At 40.4% G+C, this 20,098-nt stretch overlaps 1 protein-coding gene across 1 annotated transcript in view; it reads left to right on the top strand.

Moving 5' to 3' along the window:
* LOC107385024 (metabotropic glutamate receptor 4) overlaps nt 1–20,098 on the top strand; it is a 280,302-nt gene that overhangs the window by 183,777 nt on the left and 76,427 nt on the right. Inside the window, exons 5-7 of the mRNA XM_015958590.3 lie at nt 14,887–15,022; nt 15,232–15,386; nt 15,675–15,815. Coding sequence (XP_015814076.1) covers nt 14,887–15,022; nt 15,232–15,386; nt 15,675–15,815 — 432 coding nt within the window. The remainder of the gene's footprint in view (nt 1–14,886; nt 15,023–15,231; nt 15,387–15,674; nt 15,816–20,098) is intronic.

Raw genomic sequence — 20,098 nt, 5'->3', positions numbered from 1 at the left:
AATGGAGAAAGGATGTACAATTAGAAAACTCAGTAGTGCAGAAAAAACAACAAATTGTGTTTTCAGGCCTAATACTTTTGTATTTCATGGGTTTAATTGAACATGAACTGAGAACAGACACGTTGTAACACATTATAGTGAACAACAAGCCACGCTGGTAGGACCTGATCTGAAGAAATGCGTCCCTCTGGTGTCTCAGACCCACACAGAAAGGTGAAGTTGGCAGGAATGAAGAGTAATTTGCAATGTTATTGTTTTAAAATGAAATTTATTTACAGAAAGAACCTGCAGTTTCAAGTAAACCAACAGATGATTTGTCTTTTTTCTGTAGATAAAGCAGGTAAACCAAATCATCACAGATATGTCCAGCATCTATATGTGTTTCTGTTCATCTGTGTTGTCATTTAAGAGATTAAACTCACCTAAGAGCTTTAGCTTTAATCTTTCACTTAGAAAAACGCAGATCTTGAGAGCGTTATACTCTGACAGTTTAGATGTCGTCCTCACAAGTGCTATATCACACATCTGTCCTGACCTCCATCAGTCCTTTTATTTAGCAGTCCTTGATTATCCACCAATACCCGATCATTACAAGTAATATAGGACTATTTATATTCACAGTGAGAACATTCGTGTCTTTCGTGTTTTTTCATGGATTAACTTAACTTACTGACAGAGGTCAGTAGATAATGTATTCAAATCAGAGCACAGAGCAGCAGGGCTGCAGCTGTGGAATCAGAAAAGCTTTTTACAAAATTAAACTGTGAAGCATGCGTTCTCTACAACAGTTTTATTTTTTAGGTTTTGTCCTTTTAACTGTTTTACCTAAAAATGTGCATAAATCCATGACATGGAAAATAAAATAGCTTTGTCAGTTCATGACGATAGTTTCTTCCACTGCTCAGTCTCACAATAAAAAGAACTGCTGCAGCACATCTATTGCACAATACCTGCAGAATCTGCCTCATGTTTGGTCTGTGTGTAATGAACCCTTATCAATGGTTACGTACTTTGGGTAGTGTCCAAATGAACAAAATCGTGGGTACATTCGGCTGAAATGAGTTTTCTCTGCAGGGTGTCTGAGCTCTCCCTTAGAGAATGGGTGAGGAGTTCAGCCATCCAGGAGGGACTCTGACTAGATCCACCGCTCCTCCACCTAACATCTAGTTAGGATGCCTCCTGGACACCTCCCTGATGAGGTTTTCCAGGCACATCCAACAGGGAGGAGACCAAAAGAAAGACCCAGGACACGCTGGAGGCACTACGTCTCTTGGCTGGCCAAGGGAGCATCTTGGAATTCCCCCGGAGGAGCTGGCCCAAGTGGCTGGAGAAAGGGAAGTCTGGGCCTCCTGCAACCCAACCCCGGGTAATAAAACTAATGACACAGCAGAGAGTAAAATAGAGATCCGCATTTTCCTTCCTCAAGGGCCAGTATCCAGCATGTTTTAGTTGTTTCCCTAATCCAACATACTTGATTCACCTGTGCAACAGCTCATCAAGCTCTGCAGAAGCCTGTTAATCACTTGCTTATTAAAATCAGGTGTGTTGAGGCAGGGAAAACAGTAAAACATGCTGGACCTTTGGGGGAGGGGGTGGGGATCACATTAAGTAAGTAAGTAAAACTTTATTTATATTAGCACTTTTCACAGATAAAATCACAAAGTGCTTCACAACATACATAAAAAGGCAAAACAAGACAGGAGCACAAGGTCAACTTACATAAAAGCTTGTCTAAAGAAAAGTGTCTTCAGCTGCTTTTTAAAAGAATCAACAGAGTCGGCCCCACGAAGAAACAAGGGCAGGGCTTTCCAAAGTCTGGGAGCTACCGCTTGAAAGGACAGGTCCTCTCTAGTTTTAAATCTGGTCTTAGGGACCTTCAGTAGGTTTTGACCCGAGGACCGTAGAGAGCGGCCAGGTGAGTGAGGGATTAAAAGGTCTGATAAATATTGTGGAGCTTGTCCATTAAGAGCTCTAAAAGTCTAAACTAAATTTTTAAAATCAATTCTAAACTTGACCGGTAGCCATTGTAAAGAAGATAAAACCGGTGTTATGTGAGTCCTTCTATTGGTTCCTGTTAAAAGCCTTGCTGCAGTACAGATTTTAAAGACGACTTAAAACGTATAAATATACAAAAAAAGCTACTCAATTACAGTAAAGTGAGTAAATGTAATTCGTTACTTACCACCTCTGCCAGTACAGTATATTGGCCAGAGTCTGCCGCCATCAGTACATCATTAGATACCTGAAAAGAGCTGTTTCAGTGGAATGCATCTTACGAAAGCCTGATTGGAACTTATCTAAAACATTATTAAGGTCCAGAAAAGTAGTCAGCTGCACTGCCACCAACTTCTCCAGAACTTTCGCCATAAAAGGGAGTTTTGAAATTGGCCTGTAGTTGCCAGGTTCAGATGGGTCCAAATTGGGCTTTTTCAAAATAGGGCTTAAGGCTGCTTGTTTGAAGTAGCTTGGAACTGACCCAGTAGAAAGCGAAATGTTAAAAAGTTTGGCGATGTGTGGGCCAACAACATCCCAAACTTTGAAGAGCAGTGATGAGAGGACTACATGGGCAGGAAGAAGGCCTCATCTTTTCCAGAGCAGCTTTTATGTCCTCCACAGTAACAGGAATAAATGAGGACCACAAGCTATCTGAGTGGCCAATATTAGAATTTAAGACAGGGGATGGATTAATACTAGCCCTAATGTCATCAACTTTTTTTAGAAAAAAGTTTAAAAATCTGTTGCAGTCCCCAGTAGAAAATACAGGTACCATGGAAGCTGTCGGTGAAACAATTTTACTGATAGTGTCAAACAAGAATTTAGTTTTTTTTTCCGTTCTTGTTCACAAGGTTAGAAAAGTACGAAGATCTGGCCTGTTTAATCAACTCGAACGATGAGATCAACTCTTTTAAATGCAATCTGTGGACCTCAAGTTTTGTAGATTTCCACAAATGTTCCACCTTATGGAAAGATCCCCTAAACAGCTTGATGTTTTCATTCATCCAAGGGCTAGTGTTTTTAGAAAAATATATTTGTTCCCCAACTGGGGCAACGTCGTTTAGAAGGGACAAAAAGTGACTATTAAATGAGTCAATAAAATGATCAGCATCACTGTGACCATCAAAACGTTCTGACTCAAACAGATTGGAGAGTTTTTCAACAGCAGTTTGAATTATAATTCGCCTTTAGGAAATTACTTTGAGGTTTACTTTCTAATTTAAAACACAGATTAAAATACACACAGTAGTGAACAGTAAAATGAACATCCACAACCCTCAGCTTGTCTATATTAAGGCCAAAAGAAAAAACTACATCTAAGGTATGGCTTTTCGAATGTGTAGAGCCAGACACATGCTGTTTAAAATGAAACGCCTCAGTGAGATTCAATAGCTCTGATGCTGTCTTGCAAGAAGGATTATCAATATGAATGTTCATATCTCCAAGGATTAAATTATTCTCAAGTTTAATAACACTGGACAAGAACTCTGCAAATTCATCTAAAAACATGCGTGCAGGACCAGGAGGACGATAAACTAAAACACAGTAAAATGAGTCAGTTTTCCCAACCTTAACCATTTGCAGCTCAAAGGAGTTGTAAGAGGGTTGGTTCATAAGCTGACAGGAGAAGCAGTCCCTGTAGATAAGAGCGAGTCTGCCACCTCGCCGCTCGGTGCACGGGGTCCCAAACACAGAACAGCCAGGAGGGCACAACTCGTTTAAAAGCATGTGATCTTGTTCCCTCTGCCAAGTTTCTGTCAAACACATGAGACCCAGATGTTCTTCATTGAACATATCTCCAAGGATGAAAGTTTTATTCGCTATGGAGCGAACGTTCAGCAGGGCAATCCTTGCTGTCTTTGCACACTGGGCCACTGATGCGCTCTGGGTAGGTTGGCACCGCATTGGAGAGCTGGCGCCATTCACACATTCCGCCTGATAGGGGACAGCTCGGATGATCCGCTCACGGGATGTATGGAACCGGCTACGTCGAGACGGGAAAGTTCGGTCAGAGAACCAGAATCGCGGCACCGAATGGGACAGCACTGGCACATCCGCGGGACCACATTGTGGCGCATAAACTGGCACCGGTCTGAGGCATCGCTTGCTCTTTGCAAATCTGGACTCACTCCATATAGATGTTTTCCCATAATGTTTTCTTAGCCTAAACTTTATTCCAGCTCTAGATCCACGCTTCCTTCTCCGTCCATGGCGGCTTCAGGGCCGCAGTGCTGACGTGGCACAAACAAAAGTTGATGAGAAAAATTTGGCGTGCCTGTCCCAGGTAACACAAGCAATCTGCATATGCTCCTTAATGCAGAAAAGCGTGTGATGATCATAATGGTATTGACTGACAGCTGAAACACAGTTGGTTGACAAACATGATAAGTCAAAAAATATAATCAAACAGATCACCAACATGCGAGAAAGTGGTGACGAAGCACAAAGAGCAGAAGCCGAGCCTAACACAGGTGCCATCATGCCCAGTGATATGTGAATGCTCTGCCTTTGAGTGAAGTCTAAAGGCTTGAGACTTGGCATGGACACGCCTCCATGACCTGAAACTTTATTTGACCCTCAAAGATCTCAGACTTGACTTGTCGCTCTCAAATGTGACTTTTTGAAATTACATCAAATCAGTGCTTTCGTTTATTTTGTGGCATTTCGTGTTGCTAAAAAATATTTTCATTATGCATGTAAAGCAGCAGCAACAGCTCTCAGTTTAACCAAGAGGCCCTGAAGTGGAGACAAAAAGTCTTCAACAAAAAGATTGCTCAGAGGAGACACAAGTCATTAAACTTAACAAACCAAATCAAATTTATTGATATAGCACTTTTCATACAAAAAATGCAACTCAAAGTGCTTCACAGATTAAAATGGCCCCATAGATCCCATATTCCCATCCCAGCCCCCCTCCCCAAGTATAAAACAACTGACACTTACACTTCCCCTCCCGCAACCAATTTCCAAGGTGAATGTACACTCACCCACACACACGCACACGCACACACACACACACACACACACACACACACACACACACACACACACACACGTGAACAACACTGTAAACAATAGGCTGATTAAGATGGGTCAGGTAATGGACGACACATCATCAGCGGAGCTATCTGCCTCGACAGCAACAGATCCACGGCAGCAGCCAAGACACTGGCCCATGACACCTAGGGAGGGAGGGGGGAGACCCACACCACTGCCCAGGCACTACCCGAGGAGCGCCCCGGCCACCGCCGTCGACCACCGGGCCTAAGGCAGAAGGCTCTGCAGAGGAAACACTGGAGGATTAAAATATATAACATGTAAAATAACAAAAGCTAATACGGATAGAAAGTAACTGATAAAAAGTGATTATAAAGATAGTAAAAGAAAACATAATCATATAAAAACACTAAGATGTAAATAAAATAATAAAATTAAGTAAACGATAAATAGGCATATAGATAAACAAATACTACAAGTGATACAGTTAAACAGACTAGATAAATAGTAATCATTTAAAAGCTAAGCTAAAAAGCTGGGTCTTGAGCCACCTTTTTAGCTTACAAGCAAACTGAACCCAAGTCATTCAAGCTGCCAGTTGTTTGAAAGACTTAATTATATTATTACAATATCGGCTTTGATTGCTGGGCTTTTTAGGGTATGTGAGAATAGAGGGGTGCAGTAAGCACAGAGGAAAGGCCACAATGAGGAAAAATGAGCTCTACTTTGTCATAACGCAGAATCCATGCATTATAAACATACAATGCAAAGTCCATTTGCTGTGAATTTACTCTCTGAAGTGTTAATCTGATGATACACTGCTAGACAATCTAAATAACCGATAGTCAGTTGTGAAAAAGCAGAAATGTCTCATTTATTAGTCATCCATGCGTACGTTATTATCTTGCTGATGTTTCCACTAGTCACACTTGTAGTAAACATGATGCAGCGGTTATTGATATCCTGAAGTTCAGGTGACATTGTGTACATAGCTTTATCTCTAAGTCGCTCTGTGTGCATGTTTGTGTTTATCTAAAAGGCATCACACATTATACAAAAACCCCACAGAAGACAGAGATAAAACGGCTCAGCCCTTCTGATGCAGACAGAATACACAGCTCTGGCTGGCCTGACACTGCTGCAGGTATTTGTCACTATTAATTTCCATTAATTTCTGGGAGGACACTGCTCAGATAACACGAGGGTAGCCATCTGCTGTGGCATGTGAGAGATGCGTGCTTTGAATGATTTTCACTTACTCATGTCCCATCCATTTAAGTAAACATCCAAAATGGCTGATAATGGAGCCCTCGTTTGAGTCAACAAGACAAGTGAGTTATCACGAGCACATGGCCCTAGTGATAAAATGCTCTCAAGGCTGCAGTCGGGTTGTGCGAGCATCCACTGCAGCAGGATGCTACAAACGAATGAATCAGAGCAACACTGGATTTACATTTACATCTACCAGCCAGTAGAGGGCACCATAGCAGTAAAAAGTCCACTTGGCACAGGAAGGCTGGCACTGTGGAAAATGGCGGACTCGGCAAGTTAAGCAGCTACTTCTGAGCGCAGAAGATGCTTTAACATTAAATACTGTTGTAAATGTGTCCTTACCCTGTCGGATTCGTCACTGGACATGGAGCTGGCAACTACAACCTCTGCACACTAGATGTTGTTATGTTGTTTGTGTTCCATATTTACATTTTAAAGACAGAATGGCAAATTTGAATAACAAGCTAACCTAAAAAAAAGTCATGCCTATTAACAACGTTATAAAATGGCTATACATATTATGTGGAGATTTTATTTAAAAAAAGAAGAGGGTTCTCTTGCTTTTGCCTAAAAATGTCCTCCAATAACACGGCTGTGTCTGAAACAAGCCCCCATAATTTGGGCCTGGATATGAAGCAAAACAGGAAGTAACAAAAATTGCAGTTCCACCCTCATCCGCTGGGGGCTGGTGTCAGAAGTGAGCAAATCCTCATTGACTCCCATGTTAAAAATACCAATTTCACAGCAGAAATAAACATGTTTACAGCCTGGTACCAAAACATGTTTTAGGTTTAATAGATCTAGTTTCATGACAACTCTGAGGGGGGTGAATTTTTTTGTCACTCTTCTGTTTAAGTGTATTAAATGCCTAAAATTCTGAATAATTAATGAGCATCAGACCCACATGACCACAGAGCTATCTCCAGGGAAAGGCCTCAGCCTGAGCCTCAGCCTTGCCTTAAAACTGTTCCGCGATTTTTAGTCTCTCAACTTAGACCATTAGTTGTAGCGTTTGTGCGTTCTTTTTGGGATATTATTTGTGCAATTGTTGGACAAAATGACTTGCTGTGGTATTAATTGCACTAATAGAGTGTCCAAGGAGTCTCCACTTCATTTTTTTCGGTAAGTAAAATTATATTTATGTATTTTAGGTCACTGCCGCTCTTGCACTAGCTGAGCTTAGATTTTAACATGTACTGTTTAACCAAGAAATTGAAATGTAATAGGGTAAAACCCAGTGCATTTAACATAACGCTGCATTTTTGAAAATGAATTGAAATATAACATGTTGGTGGATCTGGGTTCCAACTATGGATATGGTCCCCTCCCCCCAGCGGCAGCCCGGCGCATCTCTGACTCAGAAGCTCCAGTGTTGTGTACAGTTAGCTCCGGTTGTAGCTAGTTAGCTCCCACCTCCGCGTTAGCTTTGGGTTAGCTTGTAGCAACATCGCTTCAGATCGACGGGTGTCGCCATTTGATCCCAGCCTTACAGCCCCACCCTCAGCTCCACCTCTTTTCCCTTTTTTGGAATTGTCTGCGCTTGACAGAATATTTGACATGGTCAAAATGGCGGTGGTGAGAACCTCCCATTTTGGCACAAAAACTTAGAATTGGAGTCTATGGGTGTGTCCGAATCCACGGGAAGGATGCTTGTAAGAGTGCATTTTGAGGTTGATGACGTCACAGCGCAGAGACGAGTACTGTCTGAATTCCAAGAATACTCATTGTCGTGTCCTCGTTCCGCCCACATTTTGAGGACGGGTCTGTTGTATCCTCACAGCACAAGGCTATCCCAGCATGCTTTGCACGCTGACTGTGGATTTTCAACTGGAAGAGAAAATGGGGAGAGCTACCAAGTTTTAAACTGAAGTTTGTTAAAAACTAGCTGTAGAAACCTAAAAAGCTTAAAGAGGTTCTGTTTATAGACATTTTTCGTTTGTATATTTGTTCTTTAAATTACATTTTAGGCATAAATCAGCCAGAACGAGTTTGTATCGCGGGTCCCAGTTATTCCCGTGTGTGTGTGTGTGTGTGTGTGTGTGTGTGTGTGTGTGTGTGTGTGTGTGTGGCGAATTAAACTTGCCATTTGTTTTAAGGACATAGGAGCAAAGAAGCATTTTATTAAGCTTAGAGGTGAAGAGTGAAGCTGTTTACACACAACCACAGAAGTTCTTCTGTGAAAAGTAGTTTTACATTCAGGGATTTACACAGCTGGCATGTTTTAATGAAGTAAAAATAGTTTGTGTGAAGAATATAATTTTTATCTTCTCATGTGGGTGAATGTAAAAATGTGTTTATTGCCTTTTTGTCACATGTGGTCTGATTTTCTCTGTAGGACTGCAGGTGTCCAGGGTCAGGAGAGGCTTTACCTGGTGGTCATCCTGGGAGAGGCCTTCTACTGTCATCATGTTAATGTTATTTAGCTGTTTGATATTTGAACACATTTATTAAAACAAATACTAACTGACAACTATTTCTGGTCATTGATTTTATCACCAGTTTTATTAATTACAGATGTTTTTGAACATGTTACATGAACAGAAAATGAAAAGATGGTAAGGAGACAAGATTATTTATAATATGTTACACTTATTTACAGATCAAAACCAGTATGGGCCAGTTATGTACGGTTAAAGCAGGATTAACCTGAGTGACTCTTCCTGGATCATTTATTTAAACTGAGTGAGCAGGAAGTCTTTAACAGTGCAGCTGGATCTGCTGCAGGAGGATCCAGACGTGGATGGAGGGCTGGAGCAGACCCGTGGCTGGACGTTTCTGGTCAGAGGAACATCATACAGGACGGTCTGCAGAGAGAGCTTTTGGACGCTTCCTCTCACTGTCCACTCCATCGTCCATCTACATGGACTGCTGGGCTGGCTCAGACGACGGCTGTTACATCTCTAAGATGTATTCAGAAATATGAAATGAGGATATGGTTTATGGATCCACTGGTATAACAATTGTGACTCTTCAGCAAATAAAACCACAGTGTTGTTTTTAATAGAGGTTCCTACATAAATGACTTGTCTGTTAACAGTAGTGGTCTGCTGGTACCTCCTCCAGGACAGAGCACCGCTGACCTCCTCCACACACATCTTCCTCACGCTCATCCTCCAGACCCACAACTTCACCAGCACAGAGGCAGATGTTCAGCACAGTGCATGCTGACCTGTAATAGATTAAAGAGGTTTTTTTTAATAGAAAAATGTAAAACAAACATATAACCTGCAGTACACTGGTTCTGTTCAGTTTAAAGAAAAGCAGCAGGGAAGAGTTAAATAAAAACTACAGAGAATTTACATTTTTAAGACAGATCTAATCATTATTAGGCTTAAGTTGAATAAAAAATGCACATTGAAAACATTTCAATGCTATTTTATTAAAAAGCCTCTTTTTTTAAAATGTTTTACCCCATTTGATGCAAAATAAGAAGTTCTAAGGTCCAATTTACATTAGAAAACATCCTACTGCATTTAACATTTATAATGCATTTGGTTTATATTAATTACCTACATGATAATACTCTGTAGAAATGTGTTGTGTACATTTAACAAGTTCATTCTGTAGCTTAAAACATACATGAAACCATCTAAAGTTAACATGTAAGTCCTGAAATCTTCTAGAATAAACAAAGCTACTTTACCTGAAAACGGTTGTGAACAAACACTGCTGATGGACGTGAAGCTGCTCTAGCTCCTTAATATTCCTGCTCCATTTTCGCTAGCTTTAGCATTTTTCCTTTGCGTGTAGCTGCCGCCACAGCTGTGACGGGACCTTCGGGCCACCGTAGAGGTGAAGGCTAGACTGTCCGAATTCAGAGCCGCTGGGTTCTGGTCTTAGCGGTGTAGCAAGGACCCAGCCTTGCTAGACCGGCGAGGACCCGTACTCATAAGCATCCTACCCATGGATTCGGACACACCCTATGGACACGAATTGTCCAGTATATATGTCCATGGTCTGAAGCAGCGATTAGACCATCTGGTTTTCTATCTCACTGAACCTCCGCACCTCCACATTTACCTGGGTCCTCATTACGCCTTTCTGTATTTAGCCACAGAACACCACCTGGTCACCAGAGTCCAAAAAAGAAAAACAACATTTGAAGTCACGTTTGGACCTAGAAAACAGCGAATGGTGTTTAGCGCTATCTTGTTTACTCTTGAAATGCGCTTTGCGGTTTCAGGCGATGTGGTCTAGGAATGATAGCCGATAGGAGGGGCAAGAAATACTTGATCATGTTTGTGTTTATAAGCCAGCTTGTTTTGTATATTTGCCATTGCAGCTTTAATTGTAAAACTGTCCACATCTTTGACTAATGACCCTAATAAGATATGGTTGCATACAGATGTAACCATCTATGCCTCCCTCCATCCACGTCCTGTTCTGCCAGGTTGGGTTGCAGTGGGAACAGGTTCAGGAGGGAAACACAAACATGTCTCTCCCCAGCCACGCTCTCCAGCTTCTCCTGTGGGATCCTGAGGCGTTTTCAGGACAGAAAGCATTTGTAATTTCATCAGGAAATATTGGGTCTGCTTTAAGGTCTCCTCCCAATAGAAAAGGCCTGAAAAACCTTGAAAGCGACTGGAAAGCATTCTAATCAGATCTCAGGCATGCCCTGAATTCCATCATTAAAGGTGGGAACCAAGATGCAAATGCTTTGCTTCTTTTTTAGTTTAACTTTAGCTTTCTCCTCCTTACCATGAACCGGTACAACATCCTCATAGGGGTGATAAACTCCTCCCCATTTGTCCATCTTTTATTTTATCTCCTTTCCAACACAGGATATTCAAATTTAATCTCTCTTGAGGTTGATATTCTGATTCAATTATAAAACAGAGCAGTAAAATCAGGTAGATACAAATCTAATTAATTGTGCCTGTTGCTGTTATGATGTACACAAGCCTTTATTGTCATAAATGAAGCAGCTGAGCTGGTGGATTAGCTGTTTGACACAGATCATCGCCCTGTTTCTGCAGTGGCCTTTTGATATTTCATACTAATCTCAGCTAAAGGCAAACCTCCTACAATTGGGTTTACAAAAAAACAAAACAAACATCTGTTACACATTTACTAATTTGTGCTAAAAAAACATTCAGTCTTCACCATGAATTTTGATAAGACCCTGGAGAGCATCTGCTGGAAATCCTCAAACAGAATTCCTATTAGGGTGTGTGTTGGAGCTTTTTTTTTTACATGCTGTACCCAGACACGAGGATAAGTTTGCAGGTGACACAACTATTGTTATCCAGATTAGACACAAAAATGAAAAATTCATTTTCATCATGGTTCAGTGCAGGAAATCTGCTGCTCAGATTCAGCACAATCAGGAGCCAAAGGTGGATTTTAGAAGAGAACAAAGATGCTCATCCCCGTCTATATCAATGGAGCTGATGTAATGTGGGCGAACAGCTTTTGTTCCTGTGTATCAATATTAAAAACCATCTGTAATGATTATCACACATCAGCACTTTGGTTTATAAAAGAAACTGCAGCCAAGTTTAAAAAAGACAGCCAAAGCCCTGAGGTGAGTCTTTGTAAATGTTCTCATTAGAAAGCATCCCAACTGGTTTAAAACAAGCACCACAGCTCTGAAGTAACAAAGGAAATTATGAAAAACATCATCCATGTGCAGTTATCAAACCAACTAAAAACATCCTCACACCATGACAACTATAACAGCTTTGACATATTAGTTTGGCGTGATCTTGTTTTTCTCAGTTTGATCCTGTGGTATTTGATCATAAAGGGTTGGAAAACAGTGAGGAAATGTCTTCTTGGATCTTCTTGGCCAGCATTCTTTACAACACTTGGACTTTTATGTGTGCAAGTGTTGATACCTGTCACAATGTTACAGAACAGAAGCCCAGTCACTGAAATACAAACCATTTGCACTAGAGCTGAGGAAAATAATCAAATAATCGATGCATCGGGATGCGGACATAAACGATTCTGCATCGTAGAAGAGTACGCCATAATCGATTATAGTGGAATGTAGTTTCGTTTTTTGAACGGCAGCACCAGCGCAGCATTCAAATCTGTCAGAGTGAGTGGCCTCCACATTTACCAAGTGGTTCCGCCTTAATGTGGTACTGCAGGGCTGAGCGCTGGAGTTGTAACCTGAGACCGAACCGGAACCGAATCAGCCCGACCGGTTCTGTTGGATTTAGGCCGTGAATTATGTTACTTGAGTGGGTTGTCATGTGGCGCGCTCTGCTCGCTCTCACAGCAACTGAGAGAGAGAGAGAGAGAGAGACATTGTCTGCTCACACAAGAGAGAGGATCGGAGGACGCTCATCCAAATTGATGCTCCAAACATGCATTATTATTTTCATAATTTCATTATTATTTCTACTCGAAGCGCTCAGTCAGACCGAGTGTTGTGATGCCGGGAGATCCGGTCTTGGGGAGGGGGCGGGGCCAGTGACGGCAGCTGCAGCGTGATCGTTTCTCTTTTATTTAGGGACACAGAAAAGTTAAAAGGAGAGAGAAGACGTTTCTTTCGGCTCTTGGACAGCACAAACGCTTTTTTCCTCCTCTCCTCCCTATCTTATCCCAAGGCTTTTTGTCTGTCTCTGGGTGTACGGCGCTTCAGCATTTTTTCTGGAAAACTGAAAACTGAAATTACTAAAATGGACCTGGTCAGTTGGTCTCTCAACGCGATTGACAAAAATTTTTCAGCTTTATCTTCCTGCTGCTGGAAAAGATCACAACATTCACGCATGCAATATGTTACTTTTGCTCTTTTCATCTGATGAAACTTTTTACCTTCGTTTAGTTCAAAAATTGGCTCTCGAGAATCCATCTCACATTGCATCCACTCACTGACGTATGGCTGATCAGTTGAAAATAGTTTCAGATATCCAAAAAACTCTCGAAAAAATGTTTTAATTCCAGCAACAGAGTACAACCCTGTGACTGCAAAGAAATTGATACATTTAAGAAAAGTGGGACCCTCTTTTGAATACCTTTCAGTTTGTTGCCGACAATTGCTCACTGAGAAACTGTCAAGTTAGAATTGAAGCCTGAAAAGTAATGTTCCTGTTAGCGTTTTTAGATTAACAAGCTACAAGCATACAATTTTTTACCCATACTGATAAAATCAGTTAGTTGTAAGTCAAGAACAAATCGTGAAAATCCTGTAAAAGAAAATCTCACTTTAAAGGTGTGGATCACTTGTTCAATCAATACATTTGCAGTAGTTAGAATGAATGGCTTGTAAGTCGTACTCCGGGTAAAAAAAGCTCTGGCTCGCCAGTTTCACAAAGTAGCAGATTGCCAGATCAGAGGATCGGAGAGCTTCAGACTCCAGGATTTGAAGTTTTACTTCCTGATATTTGGACATCGTACCTCAGATTGGATAACAGCAACGCAACTCTACCACTGACTTACGTTAAATTTTTCATATTTATTTCATTCAAATAAAAAAAAAGAAAAAATCAGAATAAAATCAACAAATCCATCAATGAAAAGGAGCAGACAGAAGAAGGCATCTTATGAAGCTCTGCCCTCATTTTACAAAACTGAAAATGTCATCAGATTCATTAATGACAAAGAACTTTCAATAAACATAACAGTTGGATTTGGTTTGCAAATCAACCATAAGACAACATGTTTATGTTTATGTTTATTTATTTAGCAGACGCTTTTATCCAAAGCGACTTACAATTTATAACCTATAGGGCATGTTGTGATCTGTGGGGGAAACCGGAGTACCCGGAGGAAACCCACGCATGCATGGGGAGAACACGCAACTCAACGCAGAAAGGCCGCAGCCGAGCCTCGAACCTGCAACTAAGTTACAACATAATGAATAATCTTAATCTATCAAATTTCCTTTATCTCTTTAACAAGCTAATGTCTTGTTAAAGGAAAAAAAATAATACATCTCCAATTCCCCTCATTGCTATAGTTATGATGAATTTTTGATTTAATACATCTTTTGAATATACTTAGTGGCTGAGCGGCGTAGGTTTCCTTGCTTAAATAGTTCCATAATTTTACTCCTTGGACACCAATACTGAACTTTTGGTTTTTTGAATATATCTGTTCCTTTTAGATTATAGCTGCGTTTTCTTCTTACAAACAGTGACTGAACACTTATGGGCAAGATATTTTTCCAAGCTTCATACATTGTTTCACCAAAAACGTTGATGTTTTATCTCCACATAAACACTCCTGAAGGAGTTATGCCATGTTGTAGAGTGGCTAATGCTAACATTTAGCTTCTACTAGCTGAGACGTTCTCTGCTGTGTCCTGGACGCTAAACCAACAACAGCCTTCCCCGTCGTGAGTCAAGATGAGTGAATCCATGAATGTTAAGTGACAGTGTGACGTAGATCTGTCAGGATTTTCTAATCCTAAAGTTTCATCGTCTATTATCTATAGCTAATGCAGGAGGTAGGTGTAGGAGGCTATTTTCATGTTCAGCCTGCAGGAAAAACTCAAAGTGACTGATTATAATCAGAAATAAAAATTTAAAAATGTTTTTTCTGTCTCCCACACCTTTAACACCTTGAAGGCAACATAGTTTATTTCTCTCAACACCTCTTGTTTACAGTTCTGTCTTTTTTCTGACGCATTCTTTCGAGTCTTTAACAGCCTCTGAAATGTTCTCATTTCAGGCGGTGTGTGCATCTCACAGTCAGTCAAAATTCCCCGGGAGCCAAAACAGGGAGAGTTTGACAAGGTCATCCGGAGACTCCGAGAAAATCCAAATGCAAGAGTCGTCATACTTTTTGCCAATGAAGACGATATAAGGTAAAACCCGAAAACAGCCGGACAAAGCAACATGTTTTTGATGATAAGAAAATTAGGACCACAGCAGACAGAACAAGTGTGTGTGTGGACACACGGCGCCTCTGTCTGTCTGCCAGACCTCTGTGTAATGAACTGCAAAACAGAATCAAAGTAAGCTGGTTGGGATGCTGACCTTATCCTTGGCAACATCTGTTTTCTCACCTTCGCAGGCGGCTACTCCAGGCAGCAAAAAAGGCAAACCAGACCGGCCATTTTATCTGGGTGGGTTCAGACAGCTGGGGCTCAAAGATCACTCCAGTTGTGCAGCAGGAGGAGATGGCAGAGGGAGCAGTCACCATCTTACCCAAACGCCAGACCATCAAAGGTACAGACATGAGCACGGTGCAGGCGTCAGGTGTCCTCGTCTTTTTATAACCCTGAACATGTTTGAATAAAATATTCTCTCAGCGTGAGCCAAGGCAGATTTTAGTTCTCAAAGGGAGACAAGATCTATGGATCATCAAATTTGTAAAAACTGAATTTCAATATAATTTTATTTACAAAGAAATTATTAAGTATGCAACAGAATGTCCTATCATCACACTTGCATGCTTCAAGTTGTTTGATCGTACCCAGGCTGTACGAGTGACAGTGAACCTATTGATGTGTTCAGGGTTTGATCGTTACTTCATCAGCAGAACACTGGAAAACAACAGAAGGAATATCTGGTTTGCTGAGTTCTGGGAGAACAACTTCAGCTGCAAACTCAGCCGTCACGCCGTGAAGAAAGGCTCCGGACTCAAAAAGTGCACAAGTAAGATGTTGAGAAAAGAGCTATTCACTGTTCTTTATTTAAACTTTTAACTAGCTTAGACAAAAGAAACCTAAACATTGTCTTTAGGGCGCCAACACATTTGGCTCACAGTCTAAGTGTTTTGACAGCAGTTCCCACCTAAAAAAGTGAAGAAGCTTTACATTCGCTGTTGAAATTCATTGTTGTTCTGCTTGTCCGCTGCTTTGTCTTTATGCTGAGTCATGTTTGTTTACCCATACGGCCATAAGAAGTGATTGGCTGCATAATGAATCAGGCTCAGTGCCAAACGAATGACAGTTGTTGAGTGAAACACCACTTTGCATATTTCATCGTGGTTCAAACATCTATTAGAAAGAGCAACACACAGTTCAAATAAAAAGTAAATGATCGCTTCCATTTTTTAAGTGATTTTCATAGTAAACCGTAAAGTAAGTGATTCTTATTAAAACACCAGACACAAGATAAATTTTTTGTAAAAAATAAATTAAAAAGCAAGTTTGGGCACATTTTTAGATGTTAGAAAATACAATATTTTAGAATATTTATGTGAAACATAGTTTGATAATGCTGTTGCACTGGGACATCGGATGACATCTTGTTCTTTTTTGTAATGTTTAACGTTGGTTAGGGTTGCAGGGATTAACAGGTTTGACTATTAACCCCAGTTAACCCCACACGAACAAAAACAAAAGTGAAACTGAACATACACACAACCATCAGTACTGCTCCATTTCCTCCTAGGAAGCGGTTGAAGTCTCCTGTGTGGGAATATTTTAGATATATTAGATATATAGTGGAAACGGAGCAGCATTTTGGCTTTGTCCGTGCGGGTCGTGCTATTGTATTTTTGTTTTTCATTGGCGACATCTTCATTATTCTTGGTAGTTAGCTGGTCTGGAGGATACCAGCATGCATTAACATAATGCCAAAGTGGTAATTGGTCTTTGTCAATCTAAGTTCTAAACTACTTAGGCCCTGTCTACACGTAGCCGGGGATCTGCTAAAACGTAGATATTTTTCTACGTTTTGGCCTGTCATCCACACGAAAACGGAGTTTTTTCACACGAAAACGGATCTTTTTAAAAACTCCGGCCAAAGTGAAGATCTGCGTTTTTTCCGTTTTGGGTGTCTGCGTGTGGACAGACAAAACCGGAGTTTTAAGGTCCGCAACGTCACTTTCCGCGACCAAAAAATGCTGACATCACGTGTGCGACCTGTGTTTACACTAGCCGACAGCATGGATGCCCTCAGAGCTGCACTCGCTTTATCAATTGTCCAAGCGCTTTTTGCTTGTTTGTTTTTGCAAGTGGAATTACTGCTCCTTGCGGAAGACCACAGACGAAGGACGAGGTTAAGAACGGGGGAAGTACTGCCACCTACAGGTCTGGCATGTCCTTAACAACGTATTTATCCGGGTACGTGTGGACAGAGTTTGTTTTTTAAAACGAGGTGGTGTGGATGCAAGTTTTTGGAGGGGCGAATATTCGTTTTTAAAAAAAACCGGCTACGTGTGGACTAGGCCGTAGTTCATACGGTTTAGAAAACACTATTTACAAGTGTCAACATTTATTCATAGGACAGAATATGGCAGCTTACTTACCTCCAGGTGTTGCACTCAGATAATTTAGCAAACTTCCAAGATCCATACAGCTGGTCCTAGTTAGCAGGGTTAGCAGTTAAAAGCAGAGAGAAGCAACGAGAAGAGAGAACAAGTAGACTACAGCTTGTTTGGAGGAGACCCTTTTTCTGATGAACATGGCAGTGAGGCTCAAGTTCGCAAAGTCTCACAAACAAAAATGATTACTAATAATATACATGACCATGGTAACGAAAACAAATAGAACATAAACAAAAACATCTCAGCACGGTAGAGAGGAGGTGGTGACTTGGGTTTGTTCTGTAATGACTTGATCTGGACCTGAAACCTTCATGTACCGCCCCGTAAACAAACACCTTTTATCCTTTTGTACTTGAGTCAAATATGAGCCATCTGTCTGCATGGCTCTGGCAATATCCAAAGCCTCAAAACAACAAAGAAAAACACACCAGCTCCATTAATCTGTGGGAGGAACATCAAACGTGTCAGCGTGACACAGAATCATCACAAATCAGAAAGCAAATAAATTTCTTAAATAAATAATTTCAGACTCACAAAATGAATACCTAATTTTACGATTTTAGGCTTGAAATTATTTGATTTAACCAAAGTTAGGAAAGGACACAGACATATGAAACATAATAAATGTTCTTAGAGGTGGGCGATATGACTACATTTTTCATCTGTGCGATAGAAAATGTTTATTGTTTTATGTGAAGCTCCATTGTTGCACCATTGTTAGGAGTTTTACGGCAGTATTCTATGTCAAGATGCACCTTCCAGTGTGCCAATGCACGCAAGCCAAACATAAACAAACATGGAGGAAGATGGTAGTGGATGCGGTTCAGACCAAGGTATTATTCAACAGGATGACCTGCCAACCCCAGCAGAGGAGCTTGTATCTAAAAGAAGAAGGGCATCTTCTCTTGCATGGATGTGGTTTGGACATAGGAAGTTACACGTGGACCACAGAACAGTTGTTTGTAAGGTTTGCTGGCTCTCGGTCCCAACAACAAACTCCCAACACTAAGAATTTATTTTACACACCTGTGCAAGAATCACGAAAAAGAATACACACACACACACACACACACACACACACACTGCTGTGTCTGTAAGATAGTATCTCAGTGATCATCCTTCATAAGCATTTTCACTAATATGTTAGTTGTTTTAATACATTTTTTATGAAAAAAAAATTCCAAAAGCAGATCCCTGTTATGGTAGAAATGGTCATGATGCATTTGCTGCCTCACCAACAATGTGTGCTGCTTTTTAATTTTCTGTTTATCGTTGTGCGATGATGATTAGAATAGTCTTTTTTCTTATTAACTCTGGTATCTTGCTTAATCTTTGTTGACTGTAAGAGGACCCGCTCGAAAATGAGAAGGTACATCTCTAGTAGTTAACCCTCTTCAAAAACAATTTTATAAATATACAATTGAATGAATAACTGAGAAGCAGACTCACATGATCATCTTGATTTTAAAATATCCTGCAAAACAGCTGGACTTTTGAAACAAATATATATTTATTAAATCTTACTGCATAATTAGGCCTGCAAGTAAATATTCGTAAAGGTAGTTTAACGGCGTGCTGACTGGAACTCAATATTTGCGGAGTCAGCACTGCAGAAGCATTCGTGTCCTGTAAGGCCAATTATTGCAATATTTCCCAGCATGTTATGAAAAAAAACTCAGTTTGCATCCTCATGTCTAGAGCAACATGACAAGATAACGTGTGACACAATTTATTCTTATTTAAACAAAATTATGACCTATTTCTACATCATCCTGTGACCCCCTTACAAGAGTTTGGGTCGTTCTGAGAGCCTCCATCTTTCCTCAGTGCGCTCACTGTTCTGTCAGGGCCGCAGGCGTTATATGAGGAAACAGATGCACCTCAGGGAGAAGAGAGCAAAATGTCGCTCCACTCTGAGGCACAGAAAAGGCATCTTCACCAGCATTTGATGCTTTAACCCTTTGATGCATAATGGTCACTACAGTGGACAGGTATTCAAAATTGTTATTTATTTATTTTTGTTATTAAGCACAGCTGTTGAAGAATTTATTGCACGTGAGCCCCTCCATTTGGACTTCAGTAAGTCAAGCCAACATATTTCATGTTCAGAATGCAGGCTGTCCACTGAGGTTGACATGTAATAAATTAATTGTAAATGAACAAAACATTACAAAAGATATTTGTTGAAATTTGTTTCATTCGCACCTAAAAATGAATGAAAAAATTGTTTAAAAAAATCATGGTTGAAGATTTCATAATTCATGCATCAAAGGGTTAAAATCATTTCTATAACATCAGAGTCTCTAAGTGACGATTCGTTTTTTCTTAATAAAAGAAGCATTTTCGGTATTTTTCCCTAATTGTATTTATAATAAAAATCTTTTCATTTCAGTCTTTTCTGTGATTAAAAGAAACCTGAAAAAATCTTCTTGTTTTTAGACACCGATGCATATAACACATGAAGTATCTCAGTAGTATGACTCTCTAAGAGAATAACCCCAGGACATTGCTTAATAGAAATATCTTTCCCTGATGTATTTGCACCATCGTGATGAATAATTAATATTACAGCATTGGCACTGTTACTGGAAATGTCCTGCTACAAAAATGTTTATTATCACAGACGTTTGCTGAATGGTGTCACAGTAGAAGACACAGCCTGAAG

Source organism: Nothobranchius furzeri, chromosome 3, assembly GCF_043380555.1.
Source record: "Nothobranchius furzeri strain GRZ-AD chromosome 3, NfurGRZ-RIMD1, whole genome shotgun sequence".
NCBI classification, from domain to species: Eukaryota; Metazoa; Chordata; class Actinopteri; order Cyprinodontiformes; family Nothobranchiidae; genus Nothobranchius; species Nothobranchius furzeri.
Note: the sequence above shows the minus strand (reverse complement) of the source record. Positions and strands in the feature narration are given on the sequence as shown.